General features: G+C 43.3%; 1 protein-coding gene and 1 pseudogene across 1 annotated transcript; one reads left to right on the top strand and one right to left on the bottom strand.

Annotated features, from left to right (window-relative positions):
- Positions 1-7,237: 7,237 nt before the first annotated feature.
- On the bottom strand, positions 7,238-10,148 carry LOC120647943. Its single transcript, XM_039924743.1, has 4 exons — positions 9,925-10,148; positions 8,372-9,832; positions 7,894-8,001; positions 7,238-7,793 (listed from the first exon to the last, which is right to left on the bottom strand). Exons 2-4 carry the CDS (start codon positions 9,830-9,832, stop codon positions 7,428-7,430), a joined length of 1,935 nt encoding a protein of 644 aa, XP_039780677.1. The 5' UTR covers positions 9,925-10,148; the 3' UTR covers positions 7,238-7,427.
- A 2,414-nt stretch (positions 10,149-12,562) lies between these two features.
- On the top strand, positions 12,563-14,272 carry LOC120647944 (annotated as a pseudogene).
- Positions 14,273-21,591: the final 7,319 nt, after the last annotated feature.

Consider the following 21,591-nt stretch of genomic DNA (forward strand, 5'->3'; position numbering starts at 1 on the left):
GGGCAAAACCGAGGACTAAAATATAATAACCAAAAAGATCCAGGGGCTAACGTGTAAAACTACCAGAACTGGACGGCGGGTTCTATGTCTAAAAAGCTCAGGGGTCTAAACATAAAAAACAGGGCTTGGATTGAAATACTTTTGAGTAAGCCTGGACTGCGGGTTGATTTGGCAAAAGCCCGAGGGCTCTTTAACAAAATTGATAGGCCGAAGAGGTATCTGCGGATATGATCCATCAGATCCGGATCTGGTGGCTCAGATCAAATGGGGTAAGCGATCTAATCTTGTCCGCAGAAAACCGATCGGACGGCCAGGGAAAAAAGGGCGCGGGGGGGGGGGGGGGGGGGGCGCTACCGCCGGCGACGAATCCCGCGGCGGCGCGGCTCGGGACTCGCCTGAGTTCACCAAAACCGGTGGTCCGGGGGTCGTTTCGACCCGTGCTTGGGTCGGGTGTGTCCAGCGCGTTACGCGTGATGCACCTGGGCCAAAAACAGGGTACGGCGGGGCTCTGCTCGCCGGGCATGACTGTCGCGGCGGCTCTGCGCGGGAAGGCTCACCGGAGCGCGAACGTTCCGGCTACTGGAACGCCTACGGGCCCTAGGGTCTAGCGTAGAAGCTACACGGAGACGGGCCGAAGCTTACCAAGGGCGAGGGGCGGTCGGGGTTGCACCGCAGAGGCGTCGACGGCGGGGTCCGGCGGCGGCGCTCGGGGCTGCTCACGTGGTCCGGGGGCTAGGGCCGTCCTCCGAGCTTCCAGGTCCCACGGGCGGCCTCGCAGGGTTCCTGCGGAGGTGCCACGGTAATTAGCGGGGCCGTTGATCCAACGCCGACGAGAAATCGCGGCGAGCCTAGGAAACTCACCTGCGGCCGGTCCGGCGTGATTCCGGTGAGGTGAGCGCCTGGGGTTGGTGCAGAGGGCTCAGGAGGCGAACTGGGGCTACGGTGAAGCTCCTGCAGGGGTTGAGGTGGTTCGAGGTGTGGCGGGGCGGCGTGTTCACGGTGGCGCAGCACTCTGCTCTGCGCGGCGGGGCTGCGTGGCGCAACTAGCTTGGGTTTGGGTGGCGGCGCTGGATGGGAAGAGGAGGGGAGGCACAGGCTTCTATTTGTAGGGCGGCGGAGCGCATTGGTGTGCGCGCCTAGGGTGGGAAGGCCGGCGAAATCCTCGGCGAGGATCATGGCGCTCGGTTGCGGGAGGGGGGAGACGAGTCTGACAGTGGGGCCGGAGCTGTCAGTGGCGGGGCGGGAGCGTGCGGTGGAGCGGGTTGGAGGCGTTGCGGGAGTGGGCCGGTGTGGAGAAAGGACTGGGCCGGGTGGGGTTGCTGGGCCGCTGGGTTCGGTTGGGCTGGTGGACTGAGTTGGATCTTCTATTTCCTTTCCTCTTCTCTTTTCTATTTCCTTTGTTTTTCTAACTCAAACCACTCAACTATTTGAATTCAAATTCAAATTCGAATTCAACCCTAGCAATCAAGCAAAAATAAAACCATGCACCAGCATGAATGCAACAACGAGTTTAACCTAGAAAAATTTTAATTACTTGTGATAGAAAATTAATTTAAATACAAAACTAAGCATAATAAACCTTAGAAAATTAAATAAATCCAATTAAATTTATTATTAAATGCTGGAATTTGAATTAGGGTGTTACACAACGGCTTAGCATAAACCCCACTAGTTATTCTGATAGCCATCAGGAGAGCTGAGAGCAACGGGTGATCAAGGAGAAGGGATTAGCTCTGTGTGACTTATGCCCCGGTTAAAACCTCTGTGATAGGTCAATGACCCCTTGATGGATCCCGTGATGGCTAGTCAGCTCTAGCTAAGGTGGGTAATGGCTTTGTTGGGATCTGCACCGACACTAGGGTGATCGAGGTGCGGTACCCCACTTGTGGGTAAAGTTGCACACCTCTGCAGAGTTAAGAATCTATTCGAATAGCCGTGCCCACGATATTGGGCGAGTTACGGTGTGGTCACATAACTAGTGTTTCTTCTGGGAATGGATGAGTTGGCGTGAGTTGTTTTGGAAAAGTGTCCGGCAGTTGTGCCATGTGCTACGGCGGATGAGGAGTCTGGTAGCAGCTTAAAATTTTGATCCTGTGTGGGTCAACACTACGTGTTCCTCGGTACAAGAAAAACTTGTTTTTAAAAGTCCTTTCTTTCAAATGAACCCCTGCATAAAAATTAGCTTTCCGCAAATCAAACCTTAGCCTTATCCTTGATTCACCCTGTGCATTATATTTTGTTTATACCCCTCGGTGGGTGTGGTTGGACTTGCTGAGTATGTTTGTACTCACCCCTTTCTTCATTTTTACAGAGGAAGATCCAGACTTCGTTCCCGAAGACGTTGAGTAGAGGTTCCGTCCTGCACCCAACCTTTCTTGTGGATAGGGTCACCCGCAGGAAGTTCCGTATGGTGCAAGACTCTGATGACCCCCTCTTCGTAGTTAATATCGTTGTGTGGGTGTTAGTTGTTATCCTCGCGATAGTGGTGCTTCACTGCCCACTTCCGCGTAGAGTTGTATGGTGATGTACCATCTGATGTAATAAAAGTGTTATCAGCCTCCTGTGACTGATATTGTATCACTTTTAAGTCTTCTCTTATGAGGGGACGCTTCAGAAACCATGAAACCTTCTATTGTTGGTCAGAGAACGAGTGCACAAAGTCAAATTATAAACCTTTGGTTGTTTGTCAAAGGACAAGTCAAGCTGAAGCTTATAGAAAGAGAACCCTTTCTCAAGGTAAGTATTCTTTAAAGAATGCATATTGAGACCTAGGCATTCTAGCTTTTATGGAGGCCTTGAAAGAAACTAGGGGTAAAATTCTCTAGAGGCTTAAGCACAGTGATCGGTTTATGGACTTTGATTTACTTAATTATTTTGGTTCTATGCACCCAGGTAGAACGTAGGGGTGGCCAAGGCCTTGACCTCTTTGCATAAGTAGCCTATGATTGCTGCCTGCCAGATTTACAACATCCTGGATGATGATGATGAAGTTGATGAAATCACACCTCCATCTGTTGATCGTCCTGAAGTGGAGGTTTATGAGAAGATTATTGAGTCTCGAGAAATTGTATTGAAGGATACTCACAAAGATGACATTGATGCTCGAGCTGGTGGGATTTCCGAGGCTCAAGATGTTTCTCCCACGACAAGGGGTTCTGAAGACCCAGTGGGCAGCGCAGTTGCACAAGGTGCCGCTATGAAGTTTTGGTAATCGAAGATCGGAATGAGCAAAATTTTGATGACTTAGGTACTATTTTGATGCCACACCCTCTTCTTTTCAAGGAGCAGATATTGACCCATACCTTCATTGCTCCCATGAAGTAGGTGTGGCAACATTAATAAGCTTAGAAATGAGCTACGCTAGGTAAAGGCGGAGTCTTCAGCTTCAACATCGTCTGAAGTTATCGTTTTGGTGCATTTTGTTTTCATTATAGATATAGAGCTCAGGTTTGCTCTCTTCAGGCTTCCTTGGCAAGTCACGCGGTTGCCCGCAGTGCCTGATGTGGGCATGACAAGCATAGATACCACTATTCAAGATGAACCTTAGGTGAGCTTGTTCCTATGCACTTTTAGTAATTTTAATAATAGATTGCTACCTAACAAAATTATTATATTATAATTAGGAATAATGAAGATGCCCATGAAGTGTTTGGGGGAGGCATAGAGGAGGAGAATAACTGCTCGGACGTCAAAGCCAAGTTGGAGTCCAACAACATATCGTGTCCAACTTGGAGTTCTTTACCAAACCAACATAAAGGGTCGCCTAGGTCGTATATAGAGTTCAAATTCAATGTTATACATATGTACAAAAATATAAGAAGATAAGTTTTCCAATACCACTGGTCCCACATCATTATAACATCCGAGTCAACGGGAATCGTTGAACCAAGTGGATGTCTAGAATCTATCAGGGTGCTGCATCGTTGTCTTTTGGGTCAACGGTCCATGTATTATATTGTAGTCCAATAGAGATGCATCGAGGGTTTCTTAGATGACCCTTAACCTTTATATTCAATTACCGTCACTCACGTTAGGGATTCTGTTGATGGTCCTTAAGTGTAAAATTTGACTGTCAACTAGACTCAATAATAATGGAAAACTATACACCTTACTCGCATATTTGTATCACTGACCTAGCTACATAGTTGTTTTGGAGACTCTATCATTTCAGATGAGCAAGAGTGGAATAAAATGAAAACATGCAGCAGACACCACAAAACTCCGTAGAAGATCACATCCTACATCACACCCTTACAAGGAGAACCCATGTGGTAGAGTAAACAGGCGCGCCACGCAATATGCACAAGAGGATAAGGCTTAGGGCCCACATGTCATCCTGCCAGGGAAGGTAGGGCTGGGGAGACGCCACCTAGGGTTCTACTGAACCCCAAGGTCAGCCGAACTGGACTGAATCCAGTCCAGTGCATCTTGAGGAGGCGTCACGACCAAGGCACCTGTCTATATGTGCATTTGGCAGGAACCGGCCTCCAGCACAATAAATAGGCCTTTTCTACACACACACACACACACACACACACACACACACACACACACACACACACACACACACACTTCGAACCACACTCTCCAAGGAGGCTCTCTCTCTCTCTCTCGCCCTTAGGCTAGTGGAGCTAGGCTAGTACTCCTCTTTAGCGAATCAAGACGTCCTCGGAGTCGGCGAGAAATCCTCGGCTCTCGGTATGGGCTTTGTATTCTAACTGTCAGCATTCTATTCATAATATAGAGCTTTGTCATGGTTGCTATGCTATCTCTATAGTTTATCAATCCATTCTCTAGTTATTCATGAGTTATGCTAAGGATGTGGTTAGGCCAAATGATCCGGGTATGAATATCGATTCGTTATGCTTTCGGGCTTGCTCTAGCGTTTTACTTGTCCATCTAAAGGGTGGAAGACCCAGGTATGGCTAGGATAGTGATCTCATACATGGGCATGGTGCTCAGGTATGCGGGATCCTTCGGATATGACCGTGCTCCACGATGTGACTAAGGTAGACGGTAGGTGGTAACAGTCCTGTCCGTCCGTCATAACAGCAGTGTTGCGATTGACGTTCGGGTTTGGTGTAGGGGTTCATTTAAAGATGTAACGACCCTAATAGTACCTGAGTCGGGACATTCTCCCCGGTATCCCAATTTCCTGGCACTTGCAGCCCTAACCATGTCCTAACATAACCTCTGCTATGAATAGAAGTACTAGAACTCTCTAACCTAGCCTAAGCTCCAGCTAACTTAACATAGGGTAGTTTAGTTTGTTATTTTGTTCTTTCTCTCTTATGTTCCTTTCTTCCTTGAGAGTTATATTATTCTTGCTTATTTCTTTATCATGGCTTACCCATGTTAGAGTTTGCCTATTGCTTATACTACAAGAAATCATTTAATCTATGACGAAAAAAATTGTCACAGATTGCTAAAAAAACATCATAAAACAACATCTATGATGATTTCGTGATGATTTTAGATAATGTCATAGATTGAGCGTCACAGATTAAATCGAGTGACGTTATTTCTATAATTGTCACAGATTCGCACGATCTATGACGTTTCTAAACCATCACAAAACGACCCGAAGCCCATTTAACCCAACCCAAGCCCAATATCTATGATAAAAATAAACATCACAGATATTGTCACAGATAATGCCACGTGGCATCCGACGTGGTGGCCAATGTAAATGCTGACATGGCGCCTGACATGGCTTTTTTGGCTGCTGACATGGCACTTTTTTTTAGCTGCTGATATGACATTTTTTTTGTTTGCTGACATGGACAATGATGTCACCAACTCACCATTAGAGCCCATTTTATTAATGGGCCGGTATCAAAAGCAGGCCACTAATTTAGCACAAACATTCTCCAGCCCACTGAATTCAACCAAAATTGGACTATTTCAGACCATTTTCAAAATTACCATTGCAACCCAAAACAATATACAAAGTTTATTTTTAAAGAATATACAGTGCCAATCATCCAATACTCAAGCCCACTGTATCGATCATAACAATAAAGGCTATTTCAACAAAAATAGACAAATACAGACATGAGTTCATCTTATGATTCGAACAAGTAGACAAATTATATCATTGTCCTGACACATGCAATGGTCCTCCTTTTGACATGTCCACATGCATCCAATGAATCTTCTCGTCAATAAGCTGTAACAACCAAAATATATGCATAAGAACCAATATAGTGGCTCTTGTGAAATCTTAACATTGGAGGCATTTACTCAAACATAATGCATGCAAACATGGCTACTGTTCTACCAAATCTCTACAGATTATTGTTCTACCAAAATGGCTATTGTGCTATCAAAGCTCTACAGATTATTATTCTACCAAAACACCGTACAAACATGTAGAATGAAATAGTAAGAAGACTAAAAGCAATCTGATAATGTCTAAGTTAGTTGTAACTTGTAAACTTGTTCTACACATCAAGTAATTAATTGATCAAACTTAGTTTGGCTCTACACATTTTGAACAAGAAACACAAGAAGCAAACTCAAACTGAGCATAGTACATACTAGTAATTTTCAAATTGGATTAAATCTATACACTACAAAAAATCTGTTGATCCATGACGTTTGGATTTCGTCATAGATCACTGAAAAACCGTCATAAAACAGTATCTATGACGATATCAAATAACGTCATGTATTGAGCGTCACAGATCACACCTCGTGACGTTCCTTAAATTTTCGTCATAGATTGCTCAATCCATGACGTTTTGAAATCGTCATGGTATGTCTCCGGGCCCTCGGAAACCCAGCCCAAGCCCGTTTTCTATGACGAAAATTAACGTCACGAACAGTATAATTTTCGTCACAGATTCAATTGCCATGTCACACATTAATGACATGGAGGATGACGTGGCTACTGACATGGTGATGACATGGATGGCAGTGATAACATGTAAATTGACGTGAACGGTGACATGGCTGCTGACATGGAAAGTTAGGCTGACGTGGCAATCGACGTGGCAAATGACGTGGCTGCTGACATCAGCTACACAGCCCATGAATTGATGGGCTGAATTCAAAGTGGGCCACCAAGTTGGGCCTGATTTGAGGCCTAAATTAATTATCAGCTCACAAAATTTCAGCCCAATATTAATAATCAACTAATAAGATTTCAGCCCAAAATTATTAATCAAAACAAGATTAATCCAAAATTCACATCACAACCATAATAACAAGATTTATCTAGAATTCACATGACAACTCAGCAAAATAATAACATTCCAGAATCCACATGCTCAGCAAAAGATAGTTCCATTTGTCCAGAATCTAGAGTTGAAGCCATACAGTTTTCCAAGGCAAATAACCAGCAACAACAAAATATAGTATTCATCAAGATAACTCCGCAAAATATGAAGGCCACCCAAAAGCTACCAGATCAGACCACCATATGCTCAGCTTTGTCCATTTTGGCTTAGCAGCAGCTCTATTTTCTTCTCCAACTCAGCTTGCTTCTTCCGGTTCTCCTCTTGGTCTTTGATCCTTGCTTGTTCTGTTCCCTGGACTTGATTTTTCAAACCATCCATTTCTTCACGCTGGTTCTTGACGATCAACTGAAGCTCAGAATTGGTTCTTTTCTCCACCTCCAATTCTGCTTGAACATTTTGTAGTGTAGTCCTTCGCTTTGCAACCTGGTTGCCCACATTCCGAAGGAAGTGATTGGTTTTTGTGTTTTGATGAAGCACAGCACTGACAACTTGGGTTGCAGACTTGGGTTGTCCATCTTCTGTTGGTGCAGCCAACTGATTTTCCATTTGAGTCTAGCAAAGATGAAAGCAGCAAACAATAGAAAACTGGTTTATGATCACAAGAAATTAGGAAATAAGAATATCTGAAAAGCACAATTAGATGTTGTCTTACAATAGCAGATTGTACAGTGGGCGTGTATCCTTTCTTTTTGTTGCTGTAGTGGCACATCTTAAACAAATCAACAGCATCAAGTTCTTTATCCTTGTACTCATCTTCTCTCTGCAAACAACATTTACATGGTGGTATACTTGGTCACACCTAAAACATTATTTTGAAGCAATATAGTAACAAATTGAAGAACAACAAGTAGACATTTATATTGGTGCAGCAAGAACTAATGGTCCTAGCATCTTATGGAACTAGAAATCTGTAAGCTTAGACATGACTAACTTTTTATATGAGACAGCAACACAATAAATAAAGTGCATATTAAACTGACTTGGTACAGCAGCTATAAGTAGACATGACTTGGTACAGCAACTACAAGTAGACTTGGTACAACAGCTATAAGTACACATGACTTGGTACAGCAGCTATATATGAGACAGCAGCATAATAAATAAAGTGCATGTTAACATAGCTAACTTACCAATTTTTTTTCTACATAAACTGGGTAGCTACAGGAGCCAGTTGTTTGGTGGAACTGCCCAACATACCCAATTTTGCTCCTAAGGCCATATGACAGAGGGTGCTTGTCACAATGAATACATGCAAAATATCCTTTTGTGGTACGGCCAGAAAGAGTGCTCAAAGCTGGATAATCATGGATGCACCACAAAACTGCAGCACGAAGTTTAAATGTTTTCCGAGTAATAGCATCATATGTACGGACCCCATTCCAAAGCTCAAGTAAATCATCTATAAGAGGCTCAAGAAATAAATCAAAATCCTTCCCGGGGCATGTAGGACCTGGAATAAGCAGAGCCATCATGAAATTTGACTCCTGCATGCATGCCCAAGGAGGAAGGTTATATGGCACAACAAATACAGGCCACATGCTGTATTTTGTGTTCTTCTCTGAAAAGGGATTGAAACCATCAGTAGCAAGGCCAAGTCTAAGGTTTCTTGCATCATCTGCAAAATCTGGATATTCTCGGTCAAAATCCTGCCATGCCTCACCATCAGCTGGGTGGCTCATTTCCTTCTCACTGGGTTGCCGCTTCAACTTGTGCCATTGAGCTTGTTCTGATGCTTCTTTGGTTGCAAACATCCTTTTCAGCCTCGGTACCAATGGAAAATGACGCAACACTTTCACTGGAATCTTCTTCCTTTCTGGGTCTTTCCACCTAGAGAGACTACAAATGGGGCAATTGTCAAACTTGGCAAATTCGTTCCTGAACAGCACACAATTGTTCTGGCACACATGTATGGATTCATACCCAAGACCTAATTCCTTTAAAATGCTCTTTGCTTCATTATATGATTTTGGAAGGGTATTGTATTCTGGGAATGCTTCAGCCAATAGCTTCAATATTGCAGTAAAAGCAGAATTGCTTATCCTGTATAGTGACTTCATATGAAGCAGCTTTACCACAAACAAGAACCTCGAAAATTTGGTACAACCGGGATAGAGCATACACTTTGCCTCTTTCATGGCAATTCTAAAAAATGTATCTTGCTCACAAGATTCTGTATCACCATCCTCATTTTCTCCAACCTCTCTATCTTCCTGTGCTGCAGCAGTATGTAGGTCTCCTAAAAATGCTTCCAAAGGATCAATATCATTGCTGTCCTCCTCTGTCACACCTATTCCATCTGTGGACCAATTATGACTACAATGCACAATACCAGCAGGAACATGCTCAATAACTTCCACATTTAAATCCTCTCCGTGATGAATCCATCGAGTATAGCTATTGTCCATGCCATTCATTAGTATGTGTTTCTTCACAAGAGCCTGAGCTAGGTACTTCTGATTAAGACATCTACTGCAGGGGCATAGAATTTCAACATTGTCACTGAATTTCCCTTTAACAAAGCTCATAAATTGTTTGACACCATCCATGTATTCTGGAGAAAATAATTTACCACGCACCCAACTTCGATCCATCTAGACAAGCATTGCATAAAAAAACCCCAATTAAGGAATCTGCATGAATCCATAAGCACTATCAACACAGCCAAGAAAAAAAATTGACATACCTTTGGATGCCGGCCGGTGCTCACGCGAGGAAGGGGAAAGACGAGACGGGTGCCCACCAATCGATGATTCCAGCGTGTCCAAGCTATTGAAGGCCGCCGTGCCCGAGGGGACGAGCCGTGGCGGCGAGCCGTGCCGGAGGGGACGAGCCGTGGCGGCGAGCCGCGTCGAAGGGGAGGAGCCGCGGAGGGGAGGGCGCGCTGGAGGGGAGGAGCCGCGGAGGGGAGGGCGCGCCGGAGGGGAAGAGCCGCGGAGAGGAGGCTGCGGAGAGGAGGCCGCGCCGGAGGGGAGGAGCCTCGGCGGCGGCGCCGGTCTCACGCAGTATGCAGCGGCGGCGCAGGTGCCGCGGGATGCAGCGTCCGGACTCGCGGGATGACTCACGGGATGTCACTTTTTCATTTGCCTGTTATGCAACAAAACTACAAATAAAATATTGTTCTAAACACAACCACATGCAATCAAGTGGCGTGGTGGTAAGCATCTTCCCTGCCCTTGCCGCAGGTCGCGGGATCGACTCCCGGCCTTGCGCGCAAGGCGGATTTTTTTTATTTTACTAGCTTGTGCAGCTGCTGACTTGGCTCGCAAGTGGGCCCCACTCAGCAGACCACGTGTGCGCTGACTAGGCTGCCACGTAAGCATCAAATAAGAGAAGAAAAAACTTGAATTAAAAATGAAAATGTCAAAACATATAGTTAAAATAGCTATGACGATTTTTATGACATTAATGTTAAAACGTCATGTTTTGTGGGATAAATTATGACGAATTCAAAAAAATGTCATATTTTGTGGGCTCAATTATGACGAATTCAATAAAATGTCATAAATTTCTGGGCCTAGGGTCCATACCTTAAAATTCGTCATAGATTGTGTGCAATTGTGACGCTCCATTAAAATGTCATAAAATTTTCGTCATAGATCACCACATTTCTTGTAGTGATAGGTGAGTCTTTGTCAAAAGAAAATGCCCTGTTTGGTTCTCTGTGCTAGTGAGTGCTAGGAAACTTTGATCGCTAATTATGGTGTTAAATAAAGTCAGTTTACAAAACCAACTTTAGAACCCCTGCGCTAGGAACCCTGAAGAATCTCATGAGGCCTTTGACCGCGTGATTAGAGGATGGTTATTGTAGCATCACTGTAGCCAATTATCAATTAATTACCGTCATTAGATTCATCGCGAAAAGTTACACCCATCCCTAAAAAGGTTTTGCAAATAGACTTCATTTAGTACTCCATGCATTTGAGATTATTTTTTCGGGAAATGTGCGCGCTAGAATCCTAGCGTGTTCCAAACAGGGCCAATGTATAGTGCGAGGTTTGAATTATATTGCAATTTAGGACAGCAATCATAGTTCAAAAAGGGCACTATCATCTAATTACAAGGCAGATTGAAGATATAAATCGCATTTACCTCTCTAGGATTTGCATCACTCACCATATTAATCAGCCTATCCACTTCAATGGTCTTCTTAAGGGATTCTTCAGGAGCTTTATCAGCTGCGCATATAAGTACAAACACAGCTACAGTAGTAATCAATACCTGTACAAATCGAAAACACATAAGGCTATATCCTCAGTGGACTTGATGCTAACAGAAAGAAGAGAGACAACTTTTGATATAAGTATCACTACTACTATCATTTAGCAGAGACAATGCAGGCAAAAGGACATGCTAAAAAAGTTCATGCAATAGAAATTCAGAGATGAACAGATGCATGTAGCAAAAGAGATCCCTACATTATTTTTGATGCATGTAGCAAATAGATCAACTATATTATCTTAATAGTATTCTAGTAACAGAAGCAATCCAGGGCAGTTGTCATCTTTCATAAGTCAGAAGTAATAACCAATTATTCACTCAACAGGCAAGTGCATAGCTATCAGATATCTCTTGTACATTACACAGGCACATTATTCAATCAACAGGCAATGACAAAGTGAAGAGCATTCATGACATTAGACTGATACTAAAATCAGTTCAGATAAGTTTATTTACTTGTCTCATGGGTGTCTTGAGAACAACACATTTCCCTTTCCTTTGTGAGTCCAAGTCAATATTAGCACCATCCTCTTCGGCCTCGGCCTCAGAGTTGATTTCCAAAATCTGAAATAGTTGAGAAAATATATAGGCTGCACAGGAAAAACATAGGCTGAAAACTCACTGATTTGATATAGGACAAGAAGCTAAAACATTTCCACCAAGCACAAGCAAGCAAGCAACCCACTGATTTGGTATTCTTGTATGATCATAGTAGTCAGAATTATTAGTTTTGATTCATCAGATAAACAAGCAAACCAAAGTTGGCTTTGACTAGAATAACCATGGCGGAGGAGGACATGTGGGGTGCGGCGGAGGTGTCTATCAGGAGGTGAATTTGGCAATGAGAACTTGACTTGAAATCAGTTTACTCGTGGAGGTGAATTTGACTATGAACACTTGATTTGAAACCAGTTTATCATACTGCATGAGAACATCACATAACCGGATAACAAAGGGAATTAACATCTGTAAACAAAGTTGCAAGAAATCCAAAGCATTCCTCATATTGCTCGCCAGTTCATTTTGAGCAGATGAAGTAGCAGCAATAGACAAACGGGATTAAGGGTTATTCTATTCCACTTCTAGATAGAGAAACGAACTAAAGGAGAATACTTAATAATACAGCGAAACATTTATATAAAACACCTATCCCGAGCACACGTAAGGGAACCGTAGACAGGCAAGTGAAATCCAATCCACGAAATAAATTGATCCATGGACGGCACCGTTGTGGTAAAGATCGTAATGCTAGAGGAATCATTACCGCAAGGCATAGAGGGGGAGGTCATAAGCGCTTATACCGTAAAATCAATTTTCGATGGAATCAAAAAGACATATCTGATAGAATCGTAACCATAGAATACGACCCTAATCGAAATGCATACATTTGTCTCATACACTATGGGGATGGTGAGAAGAGATATATTTTACATCCCAGAGGAGCTATAATTGGAGATACTATTGTTTCTGGTACAAAAGTTCCTATATCAATGGGAAATGCCCTACCTTTGAGTATGGTTTGAACTATTGATTTATGTAATTGGAACTAACCAATTAGGTTTACGACGAAACCTAGAAATTGATCACTGATCCAATTTGACTACCTCTATGGAATAGACCTCAACAGAAAACTGTAGAGTAATGACAGCAAGTGATTGAGTTCAGTAGTTCCTCATAGAAAATTATTGACTCTAGAGATATGGTAATATGGAGAAGACAAAATTGTTTGAAGCACGCACAGAACCGGAAGCGCCCCTTATTTCAAAGAGAGGAGGATGGGTTATTCACATTTAATTTGATGGTCAGAGGTGAATTGAAAGCTAAGCAGTGGTAATTAAGACCCCCGGGTGAAAATAGGGATGTCTCCTACGTTACCCATAATATGTGGAAGTATCGACGTAATTTCATAGAGCCATTCGATCTGAATGCTACATGAAGAACATAAGCCAGATGACGGAACGCGGAGACCTAGGATGTAGAAGATCATAACATGAGCGATTCAGCAGATTTGGATTTCTTTTCTATATATCCACTCATGTAGTACTTCATCATACGATTCATATAAGATCCATTTATCTAGAGATCGTCATATACATCTAGAAAGTTGTATGCTTTGGAAGAAGCTTGTACAGTTTGGGAAGGGATTTTTTGAGAAAAAAAGAAGAATCTACTTCAACCGATATGCCCTTAGGCACGGCCATACATAACATAGAAATCACACGTGGAAGGGGTGGGCAATTAGCTAGAACAGCAGGTGCTGTAGCAAAACTGATTGCAAGAGAGGGTAAATTGGCCACTTTAAGATTACCATATGGGAGGTCCGTTTGGTATCCCAAAACTGCTTAGCAATAGTCGGACAAGTGGGTATGTTGGGGTGAACCAAAAAAGTTTGGGTAGAGCCGGATCTAAGTGTTGGCTAGGTAAACGCCCCGTAGTAAGAGGGGTAGTTATGAACCCTGTGGACCACCCCCATGGGGGCAATGAAGGGAAAGCCCCCATTGGTAGAAAAAAAACCCCACAATCCCTTGGGGTTATCCTGCGCTTGGAAGAAGAACTAGGAAAAGGAAAAAAAATATAGTCATAGTTTTATTCTTCGTCGCCGTACGCTCACCTTGGGAGGACTGCTGCGCGGCCGCGAGCAACAGCTCACACTCGTTGGGGGAGGGGACTGCGACGACGACGATGTAGTCTCGCGCCCCGACGACACCGAGTCCATGGACGACTGCGGGGACGGCGCCGCAGCGAGGTCCTCCCCCTGCTCTGCTGCTGCTGCTCTGCCACGGGCCTGCGCAGATCTGAAAAGGGGAGGTTAGTGGCAGGGACAGTGGTGGGAGCGGTGGGGGTAGGGGGAGAGAGAGAGAGCGCGCGCGCTAGGGTCACTTCGCCACCATCATGGCCCAGCGTCAGGCCAGCTTGCGCAAGCACCGCTGCGGCCTCTGGCTCCTCGATGGAGACCGCACCGACAAGGCCATGCGTGGTAGCAGCTCAGATCCGTCGACCGCGCCCCCGGATCCATCGATTGAGGTAGCAGCTCGGCGTGGTAACTGCTCCGAGTGGCACCCGCGCGCCGCCTCCACGCCGGGCTCGGATCTTTGTTGGGCAGGGGCGACGTCGCTGGAGCTGTGGAAGGGGGTGCCGCCGGTGGCAGGGTCCGGCCATGAAGATGAAGGGAGGTGAGGGGCGACCAGGATAAGAGGAGACGCGGGGAGGGTTGTGGCACATCTGAGGCGACAAGAGCGGCGGCGCATATGAGGTGACGCGGGGGAGGGGGAGGAGGAGAAGAAGGGGAGTAGGGTTTGGAGGTGGAGAAGGGGACTAACAGCTGATTTTATATCCTGTCAGCGCGATCAGAGCCATCTGATCGGCAATCAACGGCTACAATTTGTTGGGCTATATGGGCTGAAATGAGCCTTTCTATTCTTTCTCTGTTTAACATTTTTCTTTTTTCTTTTTATTGTATCATGTGAAATAACATATAAAAAAATTATCATATATATATTATATAAGTTGTTATTTAGGAGTTTCAAGAATTTTTGAATAGTTTTGCTATTTTCTAATACTTAAATGAATTTCTGCATGCTTATAAAGTAATTCCAAGTTGAACTATGTTTACGTCTAATAAGATTGAAAAATTGCAAAAAATAAAATATTTAGTTTCATATGTTCTATTCTACTCATGCTCCTGAGATAGATGAAAAATTCAATTATTATTCTATAGACAATTCAAATTACTATCTCAAAATTACAACAGGTAATTACAACAATATATAAATTTTGTCAGAAAAATCTACAAATTGACGTGGCAACATATTTTTGATCCACAAGCTTGCCATGAAAAAATTAGATGCTTTTAACAAAATGAGACCATACATTATTCACAAACAGATATATATCTCAAATAGTTTCTTATAACTCAAGTCAATATATGAGATTAGACTACTTGATAATATTTTCGAACTCGTATGGATCTCAAATTTGGACACAAGCTTATGTTGACCATAATAACACAAATTTTCAAGTTAAATTAGTTATTGTTATGTAAAAATATATTTTTCTATTCTATGCTTAAATGAAAGAAAACAAGCTATACGAAGAAGATTCAAGAAATCATAATTGACTCACAAAAAAAAATGCAATTACACGAAAGAACATGATTTTAGAAAAATTTAAGAAAAAACCATCAAATTTGGAGTTCATACGAGAGAGTAATGCCAGTTACAAATTTTAATTCCGAATTAAAAAGAGAAATGCAAATCATAGTCACATCACCCACTTGGCAAAAGATTAAAAACAATTTTAATGCCCAACAGTCTGTAGCCAGCGCGTAGTACGGTGGTAGTGCCCGTTCTTTACTTGAGCACAAGGTCGCCGGTTCGATTCCTATGGAGCACAAGTTCTGATTCTGTTTTCCAGAAAAACGACGACCATTTGTACTAAAAGATTTAATGCGCCTTGTCATCACAGCTTTGTTACCAGCCTAGTGGTGAGTCTGTAGTGCTGTAGTATCCATGAAGGCCCGTGTTCGAGCTTGCTTTAGTGCAGTTTTTTAAAAAAAATTCAGACTTTATTCTCTCCTTTATTTCACATTTTTTCCATACATAACATGACGCTTTTTTAATCTAGTGATCGTGACGATTTACTAAAATGTCACGGTGTGTATGGGGCTTTGGGCCAGTTTGTGACGAATTTGATAAAATGTCACTATGTTTTGGGCTTTAATATCCACTCGTGCACATCCATAATGAAAAACTGGAAAACGTCATAGATGCATTACATTGGTGATGTTATGTGAAAATGTCGCGACAAATTCGTCATAGATTAAAAGATTTCTTGTAGTGTTAAGGCACAATGTCATGGTTAAGGCTAAGTATAATACCTTTGCGACTGCCATCCTTTGGAAAAATATAAATAACAATACCCTTACTCATCGGGTGAAATGCTACAACGGTATATCCAAACACTTGCGAATCCTTTCTGTAATCGTAAAGTTATACCATGAGAGTGGGTGTTTCTTGGTGCCGTCGTTGGGGATGGGATTAACACCCCCATTTCTAGTGATTGTGCTAAGAAATGTCAACAAACAGCGCTGCTGCCAGAGATACAAACCTCTAGCTTAGAAAGTGAAGATTAGATCTTATGCCACACTAAGGCGTAGCGCAATTAGATCTTAGAAAGTGAGATTTAGAGGGCGACTGAGATTGCACATTGCGCAAGATTGGACCAGCGTGTTCTAGCTTAGAAACTCAACAAGGAGACCACTTGGAGACAATAGTCATGGAGTGCAAGCTTGTCCAGGCAGAGGCTGAGCTTGCTGAGCTCTAGGGCACGCCAAGCCGAGATGGAGTGCAAAGAGGAAGCGTACCTCACATGCATAGAGTTGATGAAGGAGAAGGCTGACCGTACCCTGAAGACCTGGATGGAGTCAGACTCGATTCAGATGGATGCGATTCAGGAGCTGCTGAACCAGCTGCTAGAGTGCTATCCTACTGCAAGGAAGGAAGATTTTTCACTAGAGGCAAGTGTTGACACATAATTGCGCCAACACACTCGAATGTGCTAGAACGCGCGACGATCGTCAAAACGATCGACACAGCGAAAACCCTTAGCGGACCGGTCTGACCGGTGTAAGCAGGGAGCTTGCGAAGACCTAGAACAGCGAGCTCGGGAGGAACCCCGTCGGAGCTCGTGAACGTAGGGTTGCTCTTAGGTCGGAAGGCCACTCAGAACGTCTTCAAACGCCGTCGAGACGAAGGATGAAAGCAATCTAGCGTTGGAAAAGACTAGGGTTTGAGAGACAAAAAGTAATGCGATATTTTGATTTGATTCGATTGGGAATAACCTCAATCGGCCTTAGCCTTTATATTTATAGGCCGGGGAAGTTGTACCCCTCTCCAAGTTGGTTTATACAAGAATTTCCAAAATAAAACGAAGCCTACTCAGAATACAACTGGACAGACCGGTCAGACCGGTCGGCCCGACCGGTCAGACCGGTCGGCATCTGAACTGCCAGAATTGGCTGTCAACATATGCCCCCCCTGCTTTTTGGTGAGTTTCACAAGCCAAAAAGTAAGAACTATCCTGATGTACATGTTTTACACAGAGCATAGAAGTCTAAAAAATAAAACTAAGGGCGATATCCAATACCGGCCATCTTCGTCCTCATGCACTTTGCCATACGCTAGGATAGAACCTCTTCAAGTACCTCCCATTGATAACCCTTGGTAGACGCTCACCTTGCACCGTCTCCACCATATACGAATTACCGGAGATAACTTTGACAATCTTGTATGGACCTTCCCAACTTGGCGACCATTTGCTAAACTTGTTGCTTTTCATCCCAAGAGCCAAAATTGTCTTCCAAACTAGATCCCCAATCTGAAAAGATTTAAATTTTACCTTTTTGTTGTAAGCTCTGGCCGCCCGAAGGTTGTCTTTCTCAATCTCCTTCAAAGCCTTCAAACGCTTGTCGGTCACCTCATCAATATTATCCATCATTAAATCATGGTAATCAACAGCGGAAAGGTCATTTTGCTTTGCCAACCTATATGCGCCCAGATTTACCTCAACGGGTAAAACGGCCTCTTGACCATACACAAGCTCAAAAGGAGTAACCTTAGTAGCACAATGTCTAGATATACGATGAGCCCACAATGCTTCGGATAACACTTCATGCCACCTCTTAGGATTTTCTTCTATCTTCTTCTTGACAAGTTTGATCAAAATCTTATTACTAGACTCGGCCTGCCCATTGGCCTAAGCATAGTATGGAGATGAATTGAGCAACTTAATCTTATAAGATTTGGCAAAGACACGCACCTCTTTTGATATAAATGAAGAACCTTGATCCGTTGTCAAAGTTTGTGGAATGCCAAATCTATGAATAATATGCTCAGTAATAAACTCAATTACCTCCTCATGTGTCATATTCTTCAAAGAAACCACTTCGGTCCATTTAGTGAAATAATTCGTAGCAACCAACACGAAGCGATGCCCCTTTGAAGATGGAGGATTAATTTGTCCAATGAAATCCAACCCCCAACCTCGGAACGGCCATGCTTTAATAATAGGATGCATCAACGCAGCAGGCACCAATTGCAAATCACCAAACCGCTGACATTCTTCACATCCTTTATAGTACTTGAAACAATCGAATATATGGTGGGCCAATAGAAACCGGCTCTTCTAAGTAACCACTTCATCTTGGGAGCCGATTGATGAGTACCACAAATACCTTCATGAACCTCACCCATAGCAACCCGGGCCTGATCCGAGTCTAAACACTTGAAGCAAATCTTCGGCAGTTTGACGATAAAGTTCATCGTCAATTAAAACGTACTTGAAAGCCAAACGCCGAATATTTCTCTCTGCACCACAACCAGGATCTCTCAAATACGATATAAGAGGAACCCTCTAATCCTGGGCTTCGACCGAGACAATTGAATCATCTTTTTTGTCCGAATCAGAACCAGCAGCTGCATCACCGATCAGACCGGTCTCTTGACCGGTCAGACCGGTCTGGGCGGTCAGACCGGTCTCTGGACCAGTCAAACCGGTCTGGGCGGTCAGACCGGTATCGCTGACCGGTCGGACCGGTGTGTCCAGAACCAGACACTCGGCTTTCGTTTGCATCGGCTTGCGAATGTTGAAATATTTTTTTGTAACATTATAGCCTGATGCTTGCTGAGCCAGAGTATTTGCCTTTCCATTCTCTTCCCTCGGAATATGTTTGATAATAAATTCATCGAAGGAAGAAATAACATCGAGGCATTTATCAAGATATGCATTTAGAGAACCATTATAGCACTGGCATACCTTAGATACTTGCTGCACCACTAGAAGAGAATCTCCAAAGGCTTCAACATGCTTCACGCCCATGGATTGCAATAATTCCAAGCCAAATAGAAGAGCCTCATATTCAACTTGGTTTGAAAATTCAAAAATGACACCATTCGGAGAAATAAGAATAGCACCAAGCCCTTGACCATCATCACAAACCGATCCATCAAAGTACAACTTCTATGGTGTGCAAGTAATATAGCCGACTTCTAGATCATGCTTGTTATTAATCCGATGCTCGACAATAAAATCCGCTACAATTTGGCCTCTCATAGATTTTAAAGGTCCACAAGCCAAATCATATTCAACCAAAGCATAAGCCCATTTTCCGATTCTTCCACTCAAAATCGGTTTTTGTAACATATGTTTGATCACATCGGTTTGACATACTACTATGCAAGTACTAGATAGTAGATAATGCCTTAATTTGGTACAAGCATAATAAAGAGACAAACACAACTTCTCAATAAATGTATACCTCGTCTCCGCATCAATAAGTCATCGGCTTAAATATGTAATGATATACTCCTTCCCTTCGGTTTCTTGAGTCAAAACAGCCCCAATAATCTTGTCTTCAGTAGCCACATAAAGCCTGAAAGCTACTCCTCTCCTAGGTGCTTTGAGTACGGGTGGCGAAGACAAATAAATCTTGATCTTCTCAAACGCTTCTTGCTGTTTTGCCCCCCAAGTAAATTCGTTTTCATCTTTTAACCGAAGAATAGGAGTAAAAGCATCGATCTTCCCGGACAAGTTATTTATAAACCTTCTCAAGAAATTTACCTTGCCCAAGAACTTCTGTAAATCCTTCTTGCATGTAGGGGCTTCAACCTTCCTCATGGCTTCAATTCTTTTAGGATCAACCTCTATACCCTTCTCATGAATAATGAAGCCAAGAAACTTTCCAGCCGATACACCAAAATCACATTTGAGTGGATTCATCTTCAAACCATACCGGCGCACCCTCTCAAGAGCAAGTCTCAAATCGGCTAAATGATGATTCAAACCGGCCGATTTAATGACAATATCATCAATGTACACCTCCAAGATGACACCAAGCAAATCATGGAAGATTAAATTCATAGCTCTTTGATAAGTAGCATCCGTATTTTTCAAACCAAAAGTCATAACAACCCACTCAAACAAGCCGACAAATCCCGGACATCTAAAGGCCGTTTTAGATATATCTTCTTCGGCCATGAATATTTAATTGTAACCGGCGTTACCATCAAGAAAACTAATGACACGATGTCCGGAAGCCTCATTGATCAACATATCGGCTATAGGCATAGGATATTCATCCTTGGGAGTAGCTTTATTAAGATCTCTAAAATCAATGCACACTCTAATTTTCCCCGAATCCTTTTTCTCAACGGGCACAATATTAGAGATCCAGTCAGCATAACGACAAGACCGAATAAATCTAGCATCAAGTAAATGATTAACTTCAGTTTTAATTTGGTCATAAATAATGGGATTGAAACGCCTAACCGGTTGTTTATAAGGTCTAAAACCGACTTTAATCGGTAATCAATGTTCAACAAGATCACGGCTCAAACCAGGCATTTCATGATACTCCCAAGCAAAGCGATCAACATATTCTTTCAACAAATTAACCAAATCGGCTTTATATTCAACCGATAAATTTTTGTTTACAAATGTCGGCCTAGGAATAATTCCATCACCAATGTCTACCTTTTCTAAAGGATCAGCCGACGTAAACCTTTGGCCCAGCTTATCTAGATCATCAGAATCTTCAATGGCTTCACACATATCATTTGTACGCGCCCGATATTGATCTAGCCTCTACTGCAGCCACTCTGCGTTAGCCCGGTCTGACCGGTCGGCTCTGTGCTGGACCGGTCTGACCGGTCTAGGTGTCCGGTCTGACCGGTCGGCTCTGTGCACCGAACGGAACTGGACCGGTCTGACCGGTTGGCACAAGCGGTCTGACCGGTCGCTTCTGGAGCTTCTGTTGTACTCATCTGATTTACATTAAATGATTTAGCCGATTATCTATTGGCTTTAGTACAGCAGAAACAAAACCATCCTTAGTGCAACTAATCAAGTCATAATCGGACAGATCCACGCCCGATAAACACTTGACGTTGTCGTGTGCACTAATAGAATCCGAATCGGCTAAAGCAACAAAGGATGAAGTGTCCCCATGGACAATCTCAACCTCATCGCCAATCCACTAAACAAGAAACTGATGCAAGGTAGAAGGAACACACTGATTTGCATGAATCCAATCCCTCCCAAGAATCAAATTGTAGTTACCTTGCACCTCCGCGACGAA

This window comes from Panicum virgatum, chromosome 9K (assembly GCF_016808335.1).
Source record: "Panicum virgatum strain AP13 chromosome 9K, P.virgatum_v5, whole genome shotgun sequence".
Classification (NCBI taxonomy): Eukaryota; Viridiplantae; Streptophyta; class Magnoliopsida; order Poales; family Poaceae; genus Panicum; species Panicum virgatum.

Bases quoted from the DNA above. Each gene is read 5' to 3' on its own strand.
- LOC120647943 (XM_039924743.1), bottom strand. From the start codon at position 9,832: ATGGATCGAAGTTGGGTGCGTGGTAAATTATTTTCTCCAGAATACATG. The intron at 8,002-8,371 runs GTAAGTTAGCTA...TGTTGTTTGCAG, and splicing joins TTTATGTAGAAAAAAAATTG to AGAGAAGATGAGTACAAGGA. The intron at 7,794-7,893 runs GTAAGACAACAT...CATCTTTGCTAG, and splicing joins CCACTGTACAATCTGCTATT to ACTCAAATGGAAAATCAGTT.